This window comes from Lonchura striata, chromosome 8, assembly GCF_046129695.1.
Source record: "Lonchura striata isolate bLonStr1 chromosome 8, bLonStr1.mat, whole genome shotgun sequence".
Lineage (NCBI taxonomy): Eukaryota > Metazoa > Chordata > Aves > Passeriformes > Estrildidae > Lonchura > Lonchura striata.
The window spans coordinates 5,595,239-5,620,138 of NC_134610.1; the positions used below are offsets into that span (position 1 = coordinate 5,595,239).

The 24,900-nt window shown below is 39.5% G+C and overlaps 1 protein-coding gene across 1 annotated transcript in view; it reads left to right on the forward strand.

Moving 5' to 3' along the window:
- Nucleotides 1-24,900, forward strand: part of LOC110480621 (von Willebrand factor D and EGF domain-containing protein) — a 166,571-nt gene that overhangs the window by 97,797 nt on the left and 43,874 nt on the right. The window contains 7 exon segments of the mRNA XM_077784840.1: nt 2,261-2,365; nt 5,053-5,167; nt 8,180-8,430; nt 9,659-9,878; nt 15,042-15,179; nt 17,126-17,266; nt 18,797-18,946. Of these exon segments, the coding sequence (XP_077640966.1) occupies nt 2,261-2,365; nt 5,053-5,167; nt 8,180-8,430; nt 9,659-9,878; nt 15,042-15,179; nt 17,126-17,266; nt 18,797-18,946 (1,120 nt within the window).

Consider the following 24,900-nt stretch of genomic DNA (forward strand, 5'->3'; position numbering starts at 1 on the left):
TCATCCTTTTCATTAAGTTGTTGTTGCTGTATTTGTCTAGAATGGGAAAAAAAATCACAAAAAAATAAGTGAAAGAAAAACTGAATTTGAACTCAGAACAGTTTTTCACCTTTCAATTTTTTTTTTCAAACTTTCTTACAAAGTCTATGTAGAGTGATGCCAATATCCAAGAGCATTTGATAATGGGTGAAAAACCTGAGGCAGAAGCAACAGAGTTCCTGATCATCCTTTGCATCTATGAAGAAGCAGCTCTTTCTTTCCAGATGATACCAAGCAAACAAGGCCCAACTCTAAGTGGGTTTTTGCCTCTTAAGGGCCAAACAAATTAAAGATTTGCTCAGCTCAGTTCTCATCAAAGTGTTTGTTCCACATCACTAAGATGACTAATGAAAAAGCAATTAAAATAGCTATAAACCAGCCCAATTCTAAAAAGAGACCAAAATAGATGTTTCAAATAGAATGTAGAAAAAAGATACAGATTAAAAAAATAATCAAATTACAGGAGTTACATCTCACTCACAGTGCTCACTTCAGACAGAAAATTAGTGTAATTTTACAGCTTTTTATATTTTTCCCTGCCTAGCCATTTTTTCACCCATTATTAGTGCACCTGTATTGAGACAATATTGGACACTCTGGTAAAATAATTAATTGAAATTAAGTTTAAATTGCATCAGGAATAATAAATTCTTAATGGAAATCTTGCTGCCAAAGTCTTTCAGTGAAGAGCAGGTCTACAGGGGGGTTGTCTGTTTGAATTTTTTGTCTAACTGCAGGAGCAATCCTTTATATCTTTTAAAAGCATCTTTAACTATAGTACAGCACACTATAGTCTAATATGTCAATAGCCCAATATTTTCCTTAAACTGATGAATTTTACTAGATCAATGAATTTTACTGAATTTTTGGACTAATTTATATTAGTCCAAAGAAGTTATTTCACTTCCACAAGTTGAAATTGTGAATATCCATGAATGCTGCCTGTTCCTGCCCTTGTGGTGGTTTCTGCAGACACAAACACTCAGCCCACAGTGCAGAACCATCCCATAAGTCATTGTGGGAGAATCTTCTCCATTATCTTCCATGAACTCTCAACCAATTTGTGATATTCCTGCTTTTTATGAAACTTAGCAAGTGTTTTTTGCTCTCTGTACTTCTGTTTATCTTCGTTCAATTTAACTTAACATTCTTTCTGGGAACTGGAAGAGTTTATTGATTGATCAAAAACTTTATGGCCTCAATCTTGTAAAAGTCCCCTGCAAAGGGACTGAGGATGTTTCAGCTTTGTGGCCTCAGGAGAGGTGGAGGAGTGCTGGGGATTGGTTTTTAATAGCAAGAAAACACAGGGGTACCTGATGAATCCAAAGCAAACCCTGTCAGATTTGCTAAACAGCAGCTTTATTTTGACTGTGAGAGGACAAAACCTGAAAAATACCTGACAAAAGGGCTTTGCTTTCCTTTTGGTTCTCACCAGTGTCTACAGCATGGCCTTCCCCAGGGTTTTGGGGTGCTCTTTAAGGTTCACACCACTCAAGACATCTCACAAAGCACTCTCAAAAGCAATCCACTTACCCATGCTTCTCTGGTATCTTTTCACTTTTACTGTGGAAAAATTAAAATATAAATTCACTCAACTCTTTGGTATTGTGTAAGCATTCTTATATAAAAAAGGCCATGTTTAAAGCTTTCTGAATTATCCATTATGAGCTGGGATAGGTGACTGCTCTAATGTACCTTCCTACAAAAATGAGACTGTTTCTCTCTCATATTGTCCTCCCTTGCATCTTTTATAAAGTTAATTTCAAATAAACCTATATAATGCATATTCTTTTTTTTTTTTTTTCAGGCCAAGGATTTTACTTACTTATTTGCTTTTAGTAAAAAAGTGGTTCTGAGTCCTAGCCAAAAATGTTAATTGTGTTTCACAACCCCTTGAAATCCCCCTTTTAGTACTTGAGTACAGATTCCATAAGGGTATAAGAAGGAAAAAAAAAAAAAAAAAAAACCAAAAAAAAAAAACCACCTTCAGGATAAAACCTAATAGCAATCAGAAAGCTGAATGCCAGCTGAGCCAAAAGATCTTTTGGTTATTAATGAAGAATTTCCAGTTTGGAGCATTAAGCAATTTGTTAGTGCGCAGTTTAATTTATCTGGCTGGCACGAGTCCAGCTCAAGGGGCCAGTGCTATGTGCTCCACAGCGAGCAGACAGTCTCCATATGGAACATTATTACTTCTAAAGATGATTTTTGTATCATTTAGATCACTAACGATGGCTTGCAGTACAGCAATTCCCGCGTGCTGACCCTGTACGACGCGCTCTGCCAGCTCTGCCAATTCCACCCCACCGGACTTTGTAAATTAAAGGTAATTTAAAGATCATAAAGGTTTAATACGGATCGTTCATCTCTTCCTTAGCCCTCTCCCACCCTCTGATGTGCTGTGTGTAATAACTGCTCTGGAAGGGGAAAACCTATTTCACAGATCAGCTGCACAGCCCGACACTTGGCTTTTCTCTTTCACAGCCTCGCGTCTGCGATATTTTATTTCTTTTTCATATTTACGTGGGGAATGAACACCTGATAGAGCGTGCTTTATGGTGGACCTTCCTCACACAAACACCTCAGGAAAGCTCATGGCTGCCAATATTTATCCCTTGCAGCTGTTAGTGGGAGTAAATAAGAGTGAGGAGCCTGCCCTGTGAGGCTTAACTCCACTTCTGAAGTGTCTCTGCTATTTTCCCTCTCCCATCCTCTTTGGTGAGGGTATATCATTTCTATTCCCATTTTCTGCCTTAGCAAGAGGCACACAAAGATGCATGTTATACAGTTTTTTGTCATGTGAGAACACCCTTGAGAGAACATAAACCATTCCTGCTTGCATTAAACACTGCTAAGTACAAACATAGAGCATTCTGACAGTTTCAAAACCATAACCAAAAGTCTAGAGCTACATTTTAAACTGCCAACATGTTAGAAACTGCCTGCAGAGCACTATAATCCTCTGTTTTCCTGTGGAATTATTGCTGTAGCATCCCTTAAAAAAATCTTCCCTTCTCTTTTTTCCAGAGGCCTACATTAAGCAAATTAGCTGGTTTGCAGTGGGGCTTCAAAAAAATTTTGGAGGGTATTAGGTGGGATATTTGAATGTGCTGATCCTGCTTTCCTGCCCTGAGGCAAGTATGAATTAATAGGAGGCCACCAGTCTGCTTTTTTATAAAATGAAGATTAATCAGGTACATCTTAACTCATTTGCCTCACTATTCTCATTAATGCTAATGGGAAAATACAGGTTTAAAACCTGCACTGATTGCAAGTACATACCAGTCACCAACATTTTTAAAAAGTTCACTTTTTTCCCAAGTAAGTGAGTGAATAGAAGTTACTTTATAGGCCTGTGTGGTAGTTTGACCCTGACTGGATGTCTCAAAGTCCCTCTGTCACTGCCCTCAGAGAGATAAGGGCAGGGAAACCCAGCACAGCCCAACTGCGTTTCAGATTAAAAATAATTGTGTTAGAATCCTTTCACTTAAAGCTAAAGTGAGGGTTTTTGTCAAAGGCTTTCCTTCTTCTTAAGTTTTTGAAACTCAGAAATGTATATGGTCTCTCAATATGGTGTTCTCTAGGGATTATAGTAATTTCTATTCTAAGATGCTTCAAGGGAATATTTGATCTAGGCTTCCAATTGCATCAGACCACAGTCTAATTATATCCCTTCTACATTACTCTGCAACACCTAAATTGCTTCAGAAACGGTGTTTCAATTAGGGGACATTTTATATCAGCCCATTTCACATTCTGTACCACACTGTATCACATCAGAAAAAAAAAAAAAACACTTTTTTTTTTTTCAGCAGACCATCAAGCCCTTGAAAACAACAATGTAATAAAATCTAATTAACATCCAGGTTTTAATGCTGAAGATCTGTCATGTTCTATCATGTTGTGGCCATTATGAGAATGCTTTTTGTTTCTCTACCTTACCCATTACCCTAAAGTGGTATCATTGACTAATGCAGTTTGCAAAAGAAGTTTGGGACACCAGTAAAGCAATAGACAGAAAACACAGGAACAATAACAGGACACATACCACTCTCAGAAAAGCAAAGGAAGGAAAGGGGAGAATGTGTTTGGGAGCTTGTCCATCCTGCTGTCCCACTGTGGCAAGGACATCCCCCTTGTTCCCAGAAGTATTCCAGGTTTTTCTGGGGATCTGCATGGGCAGATCAAATCCCACCTGCCCAACACAGGCTAACTCCTCCACAGGACCTTCCCATGGGGCAGATCTTTAACTCCTTCTGTTAATTATGTCCCTGTTAGTTAATTATGTCCCAATCTGTTAATTGTGTTCCCTTCTTAGATAACCCAAGTGCCTTCAACCCATGTGGGACCCACAGGACCCCCCTGGCCCTGCTGGGAGAGGAGCAGCTCAGCCCAAAGGCTGCTGTGCCCACAGAGCATCTCCTCACAGGTGTCTTTTGGGATGTTCTGCCCCACCAAGGCACCATGGATGTGCTCAGCTGCCCTCTACAAATCTCTCATGGGAGCCTAAATTCTAATGCACTTCTTTATTCTGCTTTTATAGCATTGCTTCTGCAAATGTTTATAAAGAGCAGGACTGAAATATTCCAAATGGAGCTTTTGCCTGGTCTCAGGCTTTGGGAGTCCCATGGAGCTGACCTTTCTTGGATCCCTGACATGACAGCTGGGAATAATGACCACACACACCACGTGAGCGTGGTAAAAAATGGGAAAACAGTCACATTCTGTTGCATCCCTCATCCATTTATGACATAGCACCACCACATTGCCTGAGCTAAAACATTCAAAGCTACAAGGATCCCAAGCTGGAACTGGAAAACTTCCATAGTTTACTTGCTGTAAGCAGAAAGCACCAACATTTAAATTGCTGCTGTTTCCTTGTTTCAAGAGACAAGTGAATTTCTGCTTATATCCAGAAATTAATAATTGCTAATTTCTTATCTTTCTTATTCCTTTTTTTTCATTGACCTTCACCTCCAACCCATTTTTTATTTCCCTTTTTTGTTTTGGCAGGAAAATACATGCAATATAGATGGACTTTGCTATGGTGAAGGAGAGTCAAGCCCTACAAGCCCTTGTCTTCTCTGTGAACCTGGCATTTCTAAGTTCACCTGGTCTGTTAATGAAAGTAAGACAGGGGTTTCTTTTCTAGAACATAGAAGTGCTTATCTGGGAATTTATGATTGATTTTATTAAATATATTCCTCCATTTAGCTAACCCGAATCTATCCTGTCCACTGCACATGGACTGTTTGCAGTGGGAATAATTGGGTACATCAGAAATGCAGACTCCACTGCTTGCACAATGTACCTTGTTCTGTCTGAAACCTGATAAATCTCAGATTAATAAATGAAAAAATGCCTAAAAATTAGAATTTGATATACCAGTGCCTCATGCAGTGCCCAAGTCTGTCAGCTCAAGGCGATGAACCCCAAATATCTCTGTCAGCATCTCGCAGGTACCAATCTTTAAGGAGGCAATTTGGGGAAAATACTGTTTTTAAAACACCAGCATGTATTTTTGGTGTCTGGAAAAATTGCTTCCTTTCGCTGAGCCAAATCCTATGGAATGTCTCCTAGCAGAGCTTGGCCTGGCAGGGAGTCCAAGTGGTCAGGCTCTCATTACCTGCACTGCCACAGAACCCAGGGGCTCATTCTGCAGCCCCTCGAGGCAGGGGTCATGGAGAAGGCTGACTTTTGAAACATCTCCTGAAGGATGAAGACTAAATCACAGTTTTTTCCTGGCTACCTGCCCAGTGTAAACAACAACCATTGCTCACCCCACTCTACAGACAATCCGTGCTCCCAGCAGCTTTATCCTCACAGCCCATCTCCTCCCTTACATGAGCATGTTTGCATCTGGTCAATATAAAGATTATATTACTGCTTTTATGCAAATCCCTGTGGTGCTTCCACAAGGAGTTTCTCTGCATTTTAGGCTTTGTAAACCCAAACACATTACAGAAAGGTGTGTGAGTCACAGAATCAGTCTGCTTCAGTTGTTTGGGGTTTTATTACATCCCAAAAGTTGTCCAACTAAAAATCCATTCGAACATCACTTGGATGAGTAGTTAAAATGCCTAAAGGTGAGTCAGATCTGAAAGAGAGTCTGTACACTTTTTTCTCCAGAAAAATACTTAATCCAATGAGGGATGTTATATCTGTGACTCACAAACCTTGCCTCCTTTCTGTCACAGAATGATAGAAAGTTTTGAAGGGTTTGAAATGGACCTCAAAGATCATCTTGTCCCACCCCCTGCCATGGGCAGGGACACATTCCACTAGACCAGGTTGCTCAGAGCCACATCCAACCTGACCTTATATTCTGTTGGCCAGAACAGCAGCATCCCTAGGGATGAGCTGATGCTGGGTGTCACACAGACAGACTCATTACTAATACCAAGACAGCTCAATTTTCAAATTCAGGAAATGGTTTTAAAACTGCATGTGTTTTGAAATTCATAAAACTAAAAGTGACTTGGGAACTCTGAAAGTGAAATCATAGTTCACTTTAAAATTATGTCAAAATTTAAAAATATTTAGAAGAAAATGTTTGTCAGACCTTTTTCCAAAAGTGTGAAAACTTCTCTAAAAGTTCTGCAGTAATAGGGAAAGTGTATATATATTTACTGGATGGCAAAGAGATTTCTGTAGCATTAGAAACACTCCTCCACAGACTCCTTTCAGAACATCTGATTTTATGTTATTTTGTGCCTACCACTTCCACTTACCATCCATTCAGTTAACACCTTTGTGTTTATCCCTAAATGCATACCCTGCATCAATATTTCATTGATTACTTTGGGCACAACTTTTATGGGCTCCATGGCTTTAGTGTTTGGGAAATAAAAGGTAAATGAATAGATGGAAGCTTTCAACAGTTATGCCAGGACAATCTGCTGGACAAGCATTTTAGAAAGCTCTCATAGCACAGCAGCAATAAAGGAGACACATATTTAAATAATTGCATCATCTAAGCTGTGCTATGGAAAGCAAAGTTGGAGAAAAATTATATGCACCACAAAAAAACCCCTAATGATGATTTCCCATGAGCATAGTGCAAGGAGTCCTTATGAGAACACATATATAGTTAATAATGTTAGAGCATGGCTTGAAAATAATCCTGGGTATTAGAAATGTGCTTTAAGTTAAACAAAACTACTGTCAAATTACACTGTGAGAAGATTCCTTCAAATATCAATACCTGTCAATTTGTACTACTGGCTAAAGAGGAGAGATGCCTTGAGACTGAGGAGGCTTAGGACATGGAGATGAAATTCCTGGCCCTGAAAAGAGCTGCTGTCACCTCAGGGTACTCATCTGATCTTACTTCTCCTTGGTTTCTAATTATAAAATGTAATCATTTTCTCTACCTTGCCCTCCTTACCTATGTGCATTGGAAGTGTCTTCAGGTAGCATTTATCTTCTGCTTTTAAATAGCCTTGTAAAATTAGAGGGGTTATCTTCATTAAGGAAATACTGAATGTAAACAGCAACCCTAGAAATAAAGTGCCAATGGTGACAATGTACACACCACTGTCACTGGGGATGGGCAGTCTCAGCATCACTGATGGATCTCTGCTGGCACTGAAAAACCTTTGTTCCTGATGAATGTCCAACTGAATTCCCTCAAACTACTCCTTTAATTACTCCTCATGGGTAAAGGCAGGAGTGCCTACTCAATGGAAGAGTTACAATTTATTTTTCCTTCTGAGTTGCCCACCCAGTTCATTTGTCATTCAGCATTTTGAGATTTATTTTATTTATGTTTAAATGGATGGATGATAGGTAGTATGTAATATAAGAAATATAACTAATTGCGGATTTAGGAAGAATTGGGACTAGGGGGAGGTTATAGAAATAATGTATTATTTACTCCCATATATCAGATAGCACATCAAAATTAATCAAAGTGCAGGATGGGACAAAAATAGGGCACAAAAAAAAAAAGGGGGAGGAAAAAAGCGTTCTTTTGGTAAAGCTATTTGCTACCTCTAACACGCAAATCTCTTCCTCCATCAGCCTCTGGGCATGCTCTGCATGTTTTCTTTGAGAGCATTCCTTCAAAGACCCACTCTGAGAACCTTTACTTGGGAGAAAGCGGAGTTTATGTAATCATGGTTTCATTTTTGCTGTTTAGACAACCTGCCTCCTGTGTTCCAGGCCCCCTCCAGCCAGCTGCTGACATTTATTGGTGAGAATTTTGTTTACCAGCTAATAGCAGTGGATCCAGAAGGGTCAGCTGTGCTATTCATCTTGGAGGCTGGGCCACGGGGCGCCAGGCTCTCTCCTGCTGGCCTGCTCCTCTGGAAGGTTGAGTCAGAAGAAATGCAGACCTTTGAATTCACTGTGTCAGATGAGTGCAATGCACAGAGCAGATACTCTGTTGAGGTAAGGGAAAGAACACTTTAAAGGAAAAACAAAACAAACCCGTTTGTCATGTCGATGCAATTGTGCAATTGTCATCATAGCTAATAATTTGTTACTGTCTTGAAAAACAAGGCTTCAGCTATTTCCTCATAAGTGCATAATATCCAGCACAGCAATAATGATCAATTAATGGAATAAATATCTCTGAGAACATAGAAACTATACATACAGGGAACAAGAGAGAGTGCTATTGATTGCTGTTTGAAAGAACATTCTCGCAGAGCCTTTTAATGGTTCATTAATCTGCTTTAAAATTCACATTTTGCATCTGGATTGCACAAAAAAAGCATATAACATAAAAGACCAGGCTTTAGCTATAAAAGGGAGATTATAACTCATTTTCAATGATATTTTTAGAGGATGTCTTGCTCTTATGTCTTTACTCCACACTCTAAGTTTCTTGGCAGAGCTTGTGCATGGCTTTGTCTTTATTGTACGGGCTAACATTAATCCTCTGATCAGATGAGCTAATAAAGCAGGATGCAGGCTCTTGACATAAGAACAGTTTTTTGAAGAAAAGATTTTTATTCCCAGAGATTTCTATTTTTGCTCATTCAAACCACAAAATACCAATCTGCTGAACCCACACAGCAAAGGGGAAACTGGAGCCTAGATATGGCTGTAATGGAAATATTTCAAGCTAGACCTGTGTTATCTGGGGGAGATAATGCAGAGCTTTGAATCTGTAGAAATGCATTTCTTGTACATACGTAAAATAGAACCATGGATCGCCCTTCCCTGAAGAGAGACACAAGATAAGGAATGCCACAGTCGTGTTCCTGCCTGGGAGCCATTTGTAATGTGAAAGAGGAAGGTGGGCAGGCAGGCAAAGAGAAAAGATTTTTCCTTTCTTCTTTGAAGAATAAGAAACAAATTCTGCCCTCAGATACAATGTGAAATCTGCTGTTAAAGCAAATAAGATTGGGATTTTTTTCCTTATAAGGAGTCAGATTGTGCCCTAAATGACGAAAAAAGAAATCTCTTTGAAGTGGAGCTCTCAGTCAAATAAATAAGTGCAGTGAGTATAAGACCATCTATCTAGACAAAGGAAATTGGTTAGAAATAAGTTTCCATAATACTGGATAACATGTTTGGAGAGAAATCTCTCCCTTCCTAAAGGGGAACAATACACATCCCAACTGTGGTTATTCAGAGGAACTTTACCAGAATCCCCTTTTGCCTTTTCCAGGTTGGAGTGAAGCCCTGCAGCTGCCTCAATGGTGGAACATGTGTCACCAACATTAAATACCCTCCAGGCCTTGGTGAATACCTGTGCTTGTGTCCAAATGGATTTGATGGAGAATTCTGCCAGGATGACATCAAGGACTGCAAATCAAACCCCTGTGGCAGCGGAACCTGCGTGGACAGCGTGGGGAGCTACTTTTGCAAATGCCCCCCTGGTTTGGGAGGTAACACCTCTCTGTTTGCATCTCTGCTTTAACCTCAGATGTACTGAGCTACAGGATTCTTTGAGTGTAGCATGACCACTGTCAGAATCTGTGGTATTGATGATTCTGAGATTGTAGAAAGTCTCTGTCAGCCCCATTGCCAAAGAAGTCATAATTCATCTGTGCTGGTTCCAAGGTTGTTTATTGTGTTTTTCTCTCACATGTTCTGCTGCCCTGCCCAGCTCTGTCCTGCAGGGCAGCGTGTGGGGCTCTGCCCTCAGTGGGATGTGACAAACATTAAACACCAGAAACTCCCTGGGCTGCATTTACAAGAACGTGCCAATATCTGTCACCTACGTTGGACAGTGTGTCCCCAGCCTGAGCCAACAGAAAAATGCCAACACCACAGTGAGACATGGAGGGCATGAAGAAGGAGAAAAAGGACAAGGCACACCCAATTTCCTCCATCTTGTCCCCTTTGGACCCCTTATCTAGAATCCTAAAATTTTACTTTTGCACCCCATGCCACACTTAATTATTACTCATATCAAGCACTCAGAGCTGGTAATTCATGCTGTAAGATTGAAAACTCTTTTCCATGGACAGAGATCACAGACAGTGTCTCTGGGGGCTCTGTCCAGGGGGTTCCTGACCCTGCCAGAGCAGCCAGAGGAATGCCCAGGATTCCCACAGACCACAGCATCTCCAAATGGACTGCAAACAAAATCCTGCTCTTCTGCTGCCCTGGCATAGCCTCAGACATAGAGAGATGATATTTCTCTATCTAATAATGAGGAAAAATGACCTAAAGCCCTGTTGTGCTGAAATGATCACTCAAGGAATACGTGAACCTCCCAGATCTTTGTTGCTTCCTGCTCATTTCCCATGGATTTGTCCCTCCATGAAATGAGCTAGGAGAACACTGAGTGAAATAGAGAAAGGCAAAAATCCACTTAATTTCATTTAACTAAGCTGAGGAAAGAACTAGGATTAAATGAGGTTTCTTAAGTCTAGGAAGAAGAAAATATGGAAAACATAGAAAAATAACTTGTCCTCTAGTCCCTCTTGAAACTTCAATAAATTTAAGCATTAGAAAATCCCAATCCCAGTGAGTTGTCAGACATGATGATGAAACAAAATCTAACCCCTGAAACGCTTCAAGGCTCATGCCTTGGTTTCAAAATTCTATCCAAGCCAAGACCAGAAGAGCTGGCCAAAATGTGATTTTAAGAAATTAAGCGAAGAAAGATGATCAGTTTGTTATGTTCTGTTCACATTCTTGAGTCCCATGAGGTTGGCTGCTGCCAGTGTTATAAGTTTGAAAAATAAAGTAGAAGTAACAACAAATGCACATAATTATTACTGCTATATTGTGCATATATAGAGAAAAACACTCATTTTTAAACAAAAGCAGTGAACAGATTTTACTCCGTGGGCAAGGTACCTTTCCTGTCTGTCAGCAGCTTTATTGCTTTGGTCATGTGGGACTGCAAGCCCAGATTTCATTTCTATAAAATTCCAGCAGAAACATAAAAGAAAAATCTCTCAGAAGTCCATAAAAATGACCCAAAAGATCTGTGATACCTAATCTGTGCTGACTCCAGGTAATGCTCCCTAATGGCCAAAGCCTGCTGCTGTCCAAAATCTTTACAACAGAGACCCCACTGAGGCAAGAACACACAAACCTAAGCAGGGAGAATAAAGTTCTAACATAGAAGCTTGATCAAAATATAAAAATCCCTAAGCCAACAAGACATATGCAGAATGTTTATAATCCCCTGGAAAAAACATTCCTATGAGCATAGGAAAATTTGGGAATTTTTTATGGTGTAATTTATGGAGCTATACAATGATAAAAGGTTTTGATTGCCTGTTAGGAGTTTGATTAAATGATTAAAAATCAATATAATTCCATGAGTTAATAACTTCAGTGGACCTGCTGACTGGAGAGACAAGGGCACACAGAACCTTGATGGCCAGAGAAAAACCAGGTTTGCCTTCACCTTTAGATCTTGCAAGTTAAATAACAGTGGAAGGGTTTTGCTGTTTTTCCTGCTTCTTCCCAAAATGCCAAAACACAAGCAACAAAAGAAAATTAAATATGATTGAGTGAAAAAGGAATACATCGCAAAGTTTTAATAGCAGGTGAAAAATTATAAACAAGTGGAGCTGCGAGCCAGCTGGGAAGCAGGTGATTTTACTTCAGGGCAGGTTCGTGACAACAATAAAAGCTCATTCTTGATGCTGTGTTTATGCCTCAATTCCCCAGAAAACCATCAATAATCTAATGAGAAGGCAATGCTGTGCAGCTCAAGTGACAGCACCACTTCACCATCAAATCTTTACAAATGACAGCAAGCAGGCAGCAGAAACAAGAAGTGAACTTGGGAGAGCTTCCCCTGCAAGGAAAGCAGCAACTCAGGTGCATCAGTGTGAGGGTAAAATGTGAGAATGGCAGGGAGAAAAGCCAGTAGGAAATCTGAGAAAGGCCGACTCCAGAATTATTACTGGGTCTCTGAGTGTTCAAAGCTCATTGATTCTTCATCTGCATTGTCAACAAGATAACAAAGCTCCCTGCTGTATATTCTTTTGGCCACAGAAAGCAAGAGCATCACCCACCTGAGAACTCCTCCTTGATAACTATCCCAATCACAAAATCATTATTTCTTTCCCCATATACCAGGGATTAGTACAAAGCTGGGAGTGGGATAGCGAGCAAGATGGAACCATAATTTCATTTTATATTTCAGGAAACTGAAGAAACTCCCAGGATTTGTTACTGGTTTCTAATAACCATAGAGAACCTAAATAGGATTTTTCTGTTCCTTTAGACTCAATGTGAGCACAATCAAAAAATCTTTCTTTGCATCTGTAGGTGGTCAGCTCCTATCAAGGCAAGAAAGGACTTTATTTTCTCAAACAACTTCCCATGCAGGGATGGAGAAATATAGCTGGCACACAAACAGATGGTTCAGTCTTGGAACTTGATGAACTTCTATTCCTATTATTTTTACTTGTACTGTAGCAGTGCCAAGACAGTTGAGACTCCCCTGTGCTACAGGGCACAGGAGGTCATGTAAACAGAATAATTGACACTTCTTGGTGCAATTTCATATGCATTTCTGCTGCTTCTTCAGCATCATGCAGACAAGTTTCAGTCTTTGTAAACATTTCTCCTTGGATTCATCAGGTTTGTCATTTTGCCCAAGTTGGTCAGACACTGTTTAAAATCAATATCTTTGTGTGAAAAGCAGTGCTTACATAGTTTCACCTTTACATCACAAAAATCAGCCAAGGAGCTGAATTGTAGCTCGTTACTTATGATGTTCCTTGATTTCTGTAATTCCCCTGTCTTTGAGATATGAAAGACAGCCCTTTATGAAAATAGAGTATTGAAAGGTGAGAAGGAAAGTATGAGAGGGGCCAAGGGAGAAGTGACTTGTTACTGAAACTGGGAACTTTGATCCTCCTCTCATTGTTTATGGTAGCATGTTTAGTCTTTTTATGATACTCAGAGAAAGAAAGTAATTACTAATCTAATCAGAGTGCTCCTCATTCAATATTTTCCATGTGATGTCTAATAATTTCCCAATGCATCACCAGAAATCAGCATCAGAGAAAAGCAGCCTGATGCCAGGAATGTGGTAATTGAATTATAGAATATAAATACTCAGCCAAAATTTCACAAGGGAAGGAAAAAGGTAAGCCTGGCCCTGCAACACTGTGTGATGTGATTTCAATAATTGAAGCAAGAAGCATGAAAACCATAATAGGTTATGTTCAGATGGCACAGGAAAAGGGATGTGGCTTTCATGCTCTGTTCTTTTTTTCCTTGAGAAGAAGCAGGCATGGGAAGGTGATGGCACTGACTTTTTAGGCAGCTCAAACTATAAGGAGACTTCAGTTTTAGTTTTCTACATTGAGATACTATTTTAACATGAAAGGACAAGTGGAAGCTGTCTGCAATGCTGAAGCAATGAGAGATTATGTTGTAGGAGATGAATAATAATGCTCTGTTTTTATTATCCTGCAATTCATTCCTCTGTGACAAATTTCTTTTTTGAAGGAAAAAAAATAAAAAAAAAAGAAGATTATTTTATCCTTAGACCTTTTGTCACAACAAATCTGGATATCTGATATGGACCAAACCTTTCTGTACGTGGTGCTATGTCTTGAGGCATGTCCCTGGATTCTCCAGAAGCTGTCCCAATCTCCTTGTTTATTCCTGCAGGGACAAAGGGGATGCCTTAATCAAAGTGCTCTGGGCTGGTTTCTGGCTGCACATCCTGTGACCAGCAGCAGTCAAGCAAGTTTGCCCAAATGCACAGAGGCAGCAGCACCTGAGGCCTGGAGGAGTTTTAGTCAACATTATATCTGATTCCTCTGCCTCATTGCTGTTCAGATAGTAATTCTATCTTTTGGGTCACTCTCTCTTAATTTGATTCATTAAATCACTCAAAGTTGTAAATTTTAAAATCAGTTGCTTTAAGGGATTTTTAAAACCTTCTTTCTAAAATCAGCAATAGCCAAGATATATTGTTTTGGATTAAGATCCTGTGGCAGCCTATCCTCTGAATACCAGTTCTGTGGCTCAGTGACATTTTCAGAATGTTCCTTCAAATTTTGATTTTAAATAGAAAAATTTGGGTTGTTTTTAAGAATATAATCATTTTGTAGGGTTTATCTTCAACCAGACTCTATCAGGCTAGGTCACAGTTATGTGAGGTTCACATAGAAACAGAAAGTACAACAGAGGTCAGTACATGGCTCCTCTTATCCTAAAGCCAAAATGGGGTTTAAATGAAAGAATGAAGAACCCAAATTCATGGGGGTCTTCAATACATGACAATGATCTCACATTAATAAGACAACAAAAACAGCAGCAAAGACATGAAATGCAGGGGGAATATTAATTTCATTTATGTGCATTTTTATTTAACATGCACAGCTTTCCATGAGCAGTAGTCTCAAATTCAGCACTTCTGGTGCCAATAATGACAGTAATAAACAGTGTGATAAAAGCAGGTTTAAGTGAGACAGTGGGGAATGTGGCTGGAACATGAGTGACATACCCTGTAATGAGTTTGTAGCTGAGGAGTGAGCCTTTGTCTGCTTCAACATTTGAGCTGAACTATAAACAGGGAACCTTTCCTGATTATTAACTTCCCCTTTGCTTTGCTACAGGGCTTACTTGTCAGGAGGACAAGAATGAATGTGAAGAGAGTCTTTGTTTTCCTGGAGTGTCTTGTATGAATACCTTTGGATCTTATGCGTGTGGAATTTGCCCCACTGGGATGGAGGGAAATGGTAAAACTTGCAAATGTAAGTGTTTTACATGGATTATTTTAAGAGACTGGGGGAGGGGGGGAATGGGTTCAATTCTACTACTATTATCCCTAATTGAGTATTTTGCCACTCATTTCAAGTACAGACCCTTAAATGTAAAAAAACATACCACTGTCATGTTATATTACTGTGAACATTTGCAAATTGCTCTGCTATTTTTCATTTTGGTAGAGAATGAGCACCACAGCCTACAAAAAAGTATTTCACAGACAGATAATTTGCCAAGGATACTCTGCACATTCTGCACTATTTCACTCCTAAAAGTACACCCACGAGTGAATATTTGGTGAGCACCTGCAGGGCTGATTTTGCTTTGGGTGACAGCTGCTAGGAGAGGAAAAGAAAGGTCAATGTGCCAAACATTTCCATCCTTTCACCTCTGTTTCCAAGGTGTGTTTTCATTAGAGGACACAGCCCAGGGGATGCTTGGGATGGAGTCACTCCTCAGATCCAACTAGTGAAGGAAAGGGCCATGAACAGTTTTAAATCTGCTCAATATTTGCTTTTAGAGCAACAGACTCTTTATTGGGGAGCCTATGGTGACTTTGTGCTCTGAGACCTTTCCAGTGCACTTGATGTGACTCACACACACTCTGCTTGTTTCAGTCACATAGGTAAAAGCCTTCTCCAAATTTATTTTTTTTTAACCAGAAGGAGATAAGTCAACACTGAAGAGTTTTTACTTGTTTCTTGGTATTTCCAAAGAAACCCAGAAGTGAAAGATGCAGATATTTCCTGTGCAGCCATTAACATTTCCTCATATTGACTACAGAAAGGAAAAATATCCACTGTAAACAGACTGAATGGTAGCTGCAGGACCCTGGCACCAGCAGCACAGCTTTTGCCAGATTTACCAAACATTCCTTCAATTATATTGCCAAACACCTGTATATAAAGTTTTCTGTGATGTATCTTTTGGCCACATTGGTTATTTCAAATTGATTTTACATCTGTTTCATAAATGCATATTTTGACTTGCCCCATAAAGGAAGGATATACCAAATAATGTGTTTTTGAAAAATGTAACATTTCTTACTTTGCATTTTTTAATTACAACAAAAAAATCTGTTTCTGAAATGAACATTTATTATAAGGAATAAACCTGAGGGCTTATTTGTTCACCTAGGATAGGACAGAAATCAATATTTGTAGCTCTGATTCAGAAACTTAACATTCTTGTTCATACCTCCCCTGCTTAGGTGAGTATAAAGGGAAGGAGGACTGAAGTTGCTCTGTACAGTGAGCAACAGCTCATTGTATTGTTATATATATATAAATATATATATATATAAAGAGTCAGAATTTCAGGCTCTATTAAAAGCAGAGAATACTTAAGAGACCCAAGACAATAACTGTTTGACTTGCAGCACTATCCACGTAGACTTTACCCCTAATTCATTACCTTAAAATTATGCAGAAAATCACATTTTTCAGAGTTTCTTCATTGCATCCACGTGCAGTTTTCACAAGTATTTCAACCCACACAGAGTTGGCAGCTGAACTGACTGAACAAACACACTCACCAGAGTTTCAGGGAGAAGGAGAGGTTTCAGTGGGGCAAAACTCAGCCAGAGCACAGCTCCCAGGGTGAGGTGCAGCATCCCCATCCAAGGAGCACTGCTGTCAACAACTGCTTGACCTGAGCTTTTCCAGGTGCCCTGAGCCCAAGAAAGATCACAGTGCACATTACGACTCCCAGACAAGCAAATTTCAGAACGTTTGGGCGTAATAACTTTTCCTATACTTGGCTGAAGCTTTGCTGCATGCCAGCAGCTGGACCCACCTGAGCTGCCTTTATTTGCTCGTTGGCTTCCAGAGTAAACTTGTGTCAGGTTACCTGATTTGCTGTTGCTGTGGCTTTTTAGCATCAATCACAGCTCAGCTCTAACACCTTGTTTTTGTCTCTGTGATGTTTTCCACAGCTGTGCTTGCTGCTGATGTTACAGAAGCTTTAAGCAGTGGCAAAGGTGAATTGAACAGGACTGAGGTTAAGCAGCCACTGCAATCCTCAGAGACAAAGGATTCTCCTGTAATTAAGAATTTTAACATAAGTGATAGACACGGTAGGTATACAAGGATATGAAATCTTTTTCATTTGGGAAAGATTACGGATTCAGAAATCATATCTTTGCAAACAGTAAACACAAACTAGATAATTATAACAAGAAAATTTGAGTTAAGAAAAAAACATTCAGTGCATCAGAATGTGGATTGCTGCTAAACAATTTGACATGGAAGGGAGGCATTACAACAGTAACAGAGTGGTCAGGCTTAATTAGACATCACCACTTCTGAAGTAGGACAAAACCACCCCAAACTGTAGTGATCAATGCAAAGCAAGATGATAAAAGTGGCAGCTTATGCCAGCTTGCCATGACCAAGTGATGCTGGTGTTTTATTTCAGGATTCAATAGGCAACCACTGAATTGCTACTGAGTTTTAATCATAAGATCAACTGGAGGATGAACTTGCCTGTGGCAGTAGCTTTTCACAGAGCTGCAGCCCTCTCTGACATGGGTGTGCTCCTGCAAAATGATTGTGTTGGTGTTGCTCTAATGTGTTGCATTTTAATTGATTTTCCAGTGAAAGCAGGCGGCAAAAAATTGAGATTGGTCATATGTGTTGTACAGAGACAACAGATAAATAACATATTTTATATGTAAAAATAACATATATGTATATATTATATATATTACATATGTATATATTATATACATATATTACATGTAAAAATAACATATTTTATATGTAAAATAAAAGGGTTTTTTTTCTTACCTTCTTTTTTTTTTTTTAATATCAGTACCAGGCCAGCCAATCTCTAAGCAGAACCTGCCTCCTGCAGGTATCCTATATCATGATACTGTAGGTAAAGTGCAAGAATAATGCAGAAAATACATGAGAATCATGATGGACACCTCACTATAAGCAATTAACAAGGATCTACAACCATCATTAAGATTGTGTTCATCATCTGTTCTCTGTCTTGACACTATTATGTTCTTCACAGGCAGTTCATATACACTTGCTATTCAGTGACATCATAAGTGGTAAAATATTATATACTACCAGAGTGTTAAATTTTGCATATAGTCCTAAGATAATTAAAGCAGTTTTCTGTAATACAAGATTTGACACATTAAGGATGATTTCCAGATCAGAAACATATGTACTTCACAGTGTAGTTTCAAAAGCACAGTATAGGTGCTGTAAGGTTTGATAATTACCCTCCAATTATAAAAGACCAAAAAGATGTCAATAATACCTTTTCTCACTCAGTTAATCTTTCACTTATGCTGAAAATTACAGTTTCTATATTTTACATGATAAATGCCAGACAACTTTGAGTAATAAACTTGAAAACATGTAATTAGAGGACTAATAAATCTTGCTTTAATGAGAAACAGCTGTTCTGTTACACTGTGCCTACAGGACATTCTCCTGTTTGGCTCAAGGTTTGGGTATCATTTTGCATTAATTAGACTTTAAAAGAATAAAAGCAGTTATGAAGCTATAGCTGGGCTAAATTTTTAGATATGTATTTCATCTGAAAAATGATGAATAAATGCTTGCCCTGCCTTGTTTTGGCCGTGCAGGAGCCGTGGCTCACAGCTGTGCCAGCCGGCCGTGCTTCCCCGGAGCGCCGTGCTTCGACCGCAAGCCGCCCTACGTTGGGTACCTCTGTGGCCGCTGCCCTGCTGGCTTTTTTGGAAATGGTCGGAGCTGTACCAAAGTCCCTAGAGCAGGTACTTTCTGGTTTGTTTTTAGAATTTTAAAAAGGTTTTGCAGAGGAAGGCTGTGAGGCAGTGTGAGCTGGTGCGGCATTACAGCGCGCTGTACTCCAGGATGGAGCGCCGCTGGCTGGGTTGTGTCACTCGCACCTGAGGAGCAGCTGGCAGGAATTATTTCAGGAATACCTGGCTCCATCAGTTGAAATCCAATAGATTAACCACCTCATTTGCTGCTGGGGGGAATTCAGGGCTTGTTCAATGATATGAATCACCACATCTGTATTTCAGCCACAGCACTGGCACAGGAACGCAGGATTTGTTTCCTCCTCAGTAAGATCAGAACATGACACATGCCAGTGTCACTCAGCTCTCATTCTTTCCTAATTCTTCTGCTGCAAGGCATCTGTTCTGCAAGGTGACCTGTGAAGACAATAATAAACGAAGTGTCATGTAAGAAGAACTATACCAACAACTGGAGGCAACAGATAAAGTATTTCTGTAGTATTCATAGCCTGAGCAATAATCTTCCTTGGGGAGCTCTGAAAATCAGCTGCTCCCATTAATCTCTGAGGACTGAAGAGAAGGTCTCTTTAAAAGAGGTCTGTGGTGAAAGAAAAGCTGGGTCCTGACCTCAGGCACAAAGTGGCAATGTCCCAGCAACTGCTGTCCTCTGATCCTGCTCTCTGTCAATGATATTCCCATAATTCAGTGTGTGGTTCTATAGGGACAGTCTGGATGATTGTCCCCTTTTTACTGCCAGGAGTACTCGTGTTTATTCCTTAATTACAATAGTTGCCAGGTTAGATTCCTTGCAATCTTTTTCCTAACTATTCAAGACAGAGTGGCTTGAAACCTGTCAAATTGTTCCCTGACCTCCTACACTTGACCAATGCCCCTTCACTTCCCATTCTGTTTCCAAATCAATGATTGTTACCTTGCTGTTATATTTTAACATAAAGTGGAGCAATTTTACTGCTTAGTTTAGGTATCATCCCATCTCTTGGAACTTAAATTGATTTTAGCCAGTTCTCAGAATCTAAAGGTCACAAAAATAAACTCAACATTTTTCTCTCCCTAACATGAGTATGTACAGAGTATTACTTAGTCTGCCAGCATCATTAAGCCAGCTATTGACTCTTCTATAACTTGGGGAAGCTGTAAAAGTGGTTGAGGAAGAAAAAAATCATTGTGCATATAAATAACTTTTCTGTTATTGCCCAAAGCTGCACCTTGTCATTAATGGGATAATGGCATACACATTGTGCACCCCAAAGGTCCTTTAAATGCTTTTGAGTAGAGCAGACATTCTACAGTTGCAGGTATTGGTACAGTAAATCAGGCACACTTACACTGTGCTTACATAAACATTAACCAATAAATTTATCTGTGTTCTAGAAAGGGAATGCAGAGTGAAGCTGCCATTTGCTGTGATTCATACCTGTCATATACAACTCCAGGCAAAGATTTAAGAAATATCACAGGTATCAGGACCTGAAACAAGCACATTCTTCCTTCAAAATAGAGCTGTATATCAGAGGCAGGGGGATTGTTTTACATTTTTCTCTTGAATATGCAAACTGAGCCAGGACTTCATGCTTTAAATGATGCCAGCTTGAGCACTTCAGGAAAGGAATGAAGAGGAATTATTTTTTTCGTTCCAACAGAAGCTTATATTCACTCCTGTGAATTATATCACAACACAAGCAAAGAGAATCTTGTGCCTCAAGGTTAAATGAGAGTAGTCATTTGTTTTAATACTTAGAAATGGAAGCAATTGTTGCAGCTTTATGAGTGTCCTAATTTATGGCCAAAATGATGGGTTTAACTTTGCTTCCCATGTGCTTTGCCGGTAGAAGCAGAAGTATTGTATAGCATTGATGATTAAAAGATATCAGACAAAAAAAGAATTAACTCTCAATTAAATTTATGTACAGTTGTGGATTATGATTATTGTGAAATCCTCCCTGTTGTAATAATAGCTTCTCTCCCTTGTAACTTATGCCATCAGTCTTCAAATGAAACAGAACAAATCCTCTTCAGCTTGCTACAGTGCTCGTGAAGGTACTGAGATTATGTGCCACTTCTTTCCAACTCAAGTAATTTTAATCTAAAAATACTCCAGCTAATCCCTATTTTGTACTTTTATTGGCTGCTTTTGACGTGAAATTATACTCAATTGCAGTGATTTAAGGATTAAAGGATAAGTATTTCTTCATACTGAAACACAAAAATTACCCAACTGCCTTTGTAGGCTGCTGAGGAGAAAAATATTCCAGAGGAAAATGGTTTGCTAAGTCAGTGTTTGATGAGCTGCACCCAAAAAGACCTTCAATTTTGATTTATAATCAACAAAGTACCATTTCCTCAGCATTGATATGTGATGGGTATTCATCTCTTGAAGTACTTGACTTACTGCAAACTATGTAACTCTAAAAATAAGTTTCGGAGCTACATTTATCAGTTCTAAAAATGCAGGGCCTCATTCTGTTCTCACTTACATATTTTACCTGGCCTATATCTGTAGTTTGTATCACTTTAAACCAACAAGACTTGGTTGCACTTTTTCCTGAAGTACATCAGAACAGTCTTAAGGAAAAGCCAGTATGGAATTTCACATATAAAGGGAAGTAAATTTTTTTTTTTAAACAGATTCTCCTATCAGAAACAAAAAGCTGTTCCTGTCCCTTTCAGACCCATAAAGTAGGTATCCTACATTTATTTAAAAATTTACTAGTAAGGTCAAAAGTCCCTTAAGTCTGCTGGCATTGCAATAAAGAGGAAAGCCTGAGGAATTTAAATCTGTCCAGGCTTCCCTGGGCACATTTCACTTTTGTATAAAATATCTGTTGCTTTTTTGCTAGAAGAGGCAGATCCATTAAATCAAACCACCTAGTATCATTGGTCATATTCTTGGCACAAAGAAAATGAATGTACCCTAATGGGGGTGCTGGTGATGCTCCTGCACGCTGCAATATCAGTTCTCGCCAGGAGCTGTGGGTATTTCTCCAGACTGGTTTCATCACTCACAGTCACACAGATACCCATCTGTTTGCACTTTCTTTAGCAGGTTAGAGAGGTTGGTGTCATCACAAAAGGATTTATTTTTTAACTATTAGTAAATCAGCAATTTTACTGGACAAAGCAGTGCCACATCCATCAGCCATAAAAGATTGTTTGTTCAGAGCCTGCTCTTTCTGCCTCTCCTGGTTTAGGCAGCTGAAGATCAAGGGAGGGGGTGGTTTTGTGATCTCTGCTATCGAGTTCTGCTTTCCCTTTCAGAACACCCCTGCAAGATCTCCTGTCATAGCAGTTAATTCACAGTATTGTAGACATTTGGCACTTGCTATACTTTTGCATGTGCAGCTATTTGTTATGTTTACGTGCTCTGTGCTCCACACTCCTCCAGTGTCTGCACTGTGCATCTGAATTCACTTTGATTTTACATCAGAGAGACCTCTGTCACCTTCTCATTTGCACCACTGTCAGATCAACATCAAGGTGTGTATTTAAAAGGAGAATAAAACATTTTGAAGTAAAAGAAGGTGTGTGTCTTTAAACAGATAGTGCTCAGTCAAACACCAGAGGAACATGTTAACCTTAAGTTTTGCATTCTTACATTTTAACTTGGAAATCACTTCTGTCATTATTAGCACTCATCATTAATAGTGATTAATCCATGAAAAATAAATCTCTCCAGTAAGAGCTTTGGTCGCTAACCCAAAGTTTCATGTCTGGAGATAACTGCAGGAGTAGGGACTTCTTACTGCCTGGAACCAATCAAATTATTTTGTTTCAAGGGATGACCAAAGAATGTAATAGATTCCTTTCATCTTTTATCTAACAGAATTGATGAATTTGCATTAAAAAGATCAAGGCCCAGATTCCAGTCTCACTTACCCCAGTGTAAATCATCATAAGTGACTCCACTGAACAAGCAACTTTACCTAATGGACTGAGCTGAGCACAGCTCCTGGAAGACACAAAAAGCCCCTGTTAAGGCAGGCACATCACACACAGGACTTTTAAATCCGAGATCTGTGTGTACCAATAGGGGTAGATAAAAGGCAAGCACTGTTCAGCATTCAGAGAGTGCTTTGCAAAGAGGAACTAATCCATCCTGACATGGTTTATGCAGCGAGTTACACGGCCCACGTGAAGGCAGGGATGGAGATGCTGCAGCCATCAGCTCTGAAGTTGCCTGAGATCCTGTAAACACAAAACAGAAACACTAAACACACAGCAAAGGATACTCTGATCTGCCTCTGTGTGGTAAGAACTCTCAGCTCTGCCTGTGGGCTCCAAAACTGGGAAGCATTGAATGTCAATGGCTTCCAGCTCCTTGCTCTGACTCAGGCCATGGAAAGTGCCCACAGTTCATCCTCAGAATCATGGTGAGAGCTGCTGCTCCTTTTCAGAAACACAGTTTCAGTGTTTCAGGACCAAAATGTACATTTTTTTTCAGATGGACCAGTTATGATGTCAAGATGTCTCCTTCGAGGGGTATGTGATGAAATGGCAACTGGAGTGGGGTTAGAAATGCCACACAAAGACATTCCATATAAATTTGGTCTTATGAAAGAATCAGTTTTGCAAATGGCATACCAATAATCTTCAAATGAGGCCTGGATCAGCCTGGCATTTTGGACATAAGCTCTGACCCTTTCCTGCCCTCTGAGTCTGTAATTGCCACTGGAAATCCACTCCTGTACTTGTCAGGACAGAAAGGGAATCAGAGAGAGTCTTTCTGATGTCTTTCTTCTCCTTAAGGATGCCTCATAAAATATTAAGTATTTTCAGAAAAATATCAAGAGACCTGTACAGTGTATGCCGTGACCCAAACATGACAACCAAAGTAGACACAGTGGGAAGAATATGTTTAGATAATTTAAAAGATAAATGGTCTCCAGCTTCACTGATCCATACACTCTGTCAATCCAGAACTTGTTAAGTGCTTCCAATACAGATGATATATTTAGGAAATGATGTAGCTCAGCAATAGAAGACCAATGAAGCCCAAGCCATAAAACCACTAGGGAAGAGGACTCAGCTATATGCCATGAATAATATTTACATTCAATCAGAATATCAAGTACAGATTACATTTCTCTCCTACCAAGAATGTGCCACCTTTTGCTTAAGCAATCACTGGGCCATCATGACTTTTAAGTGATAATAACAACTCAGTCTCCAACAAATAATCTACACAGGATACAGGCTCAGTAGTTTTTTACATTGACAGAGCAGAGCAAGATTATCTTCTCTTAGAATTTCCAGGCTCATTTAATCATCCAGCTATAATAGCACACAGCTTTTAAAAGGAGCCAACCCTGTTTGCACAAATTTGACAAGATTGCTGTTTTGTTAAAGGCACTTAAAGGCCCCTTTGGAACTGGAAGTAACTCAAACTGGACCAATATCCTGGCCCCATTAAAGCAACACAAGAGTCTTTCCACTAAGGGATAAAGCAAAGAAGGATTTGAAGAGAAAGGACTCGGAAGCAACACAAAACACAACACAATACAGGGTTTAAACAAAAATAGGTGTGAAACATACACACTTACCATGGTCAGAACAAATTTTACCACCAGTTCCTAAACATCTTGCTGGTTTTGAACAGGTATATAAAGGTATAGTAGGACTTCACAAGATTTTCTTGCAGAACCAGGGGATGTCCACTGCCAAATCATGTGAATTTTACCCCAAATATTACACACCACATGAATAGGTTTGGTTCATTCCTGAAGGCATACAGCAGCAGCCTATTGCCAACACAAGGCAACTGATCCTCTGGGATGGAGGAGAAAATCATTGCCCATGTTGATAATATGTTAAATTTAGAATTTCAGAGAATCAGAATAACAATATTGGAAGGGACCTCAAAGATATCTGGTGCAACCTTTGTTTTCTCAAAGGGAACTAGCTAAGTTCCTCTGTGCCTTACCATCTAAAATCTTATTATTGTAATTCTT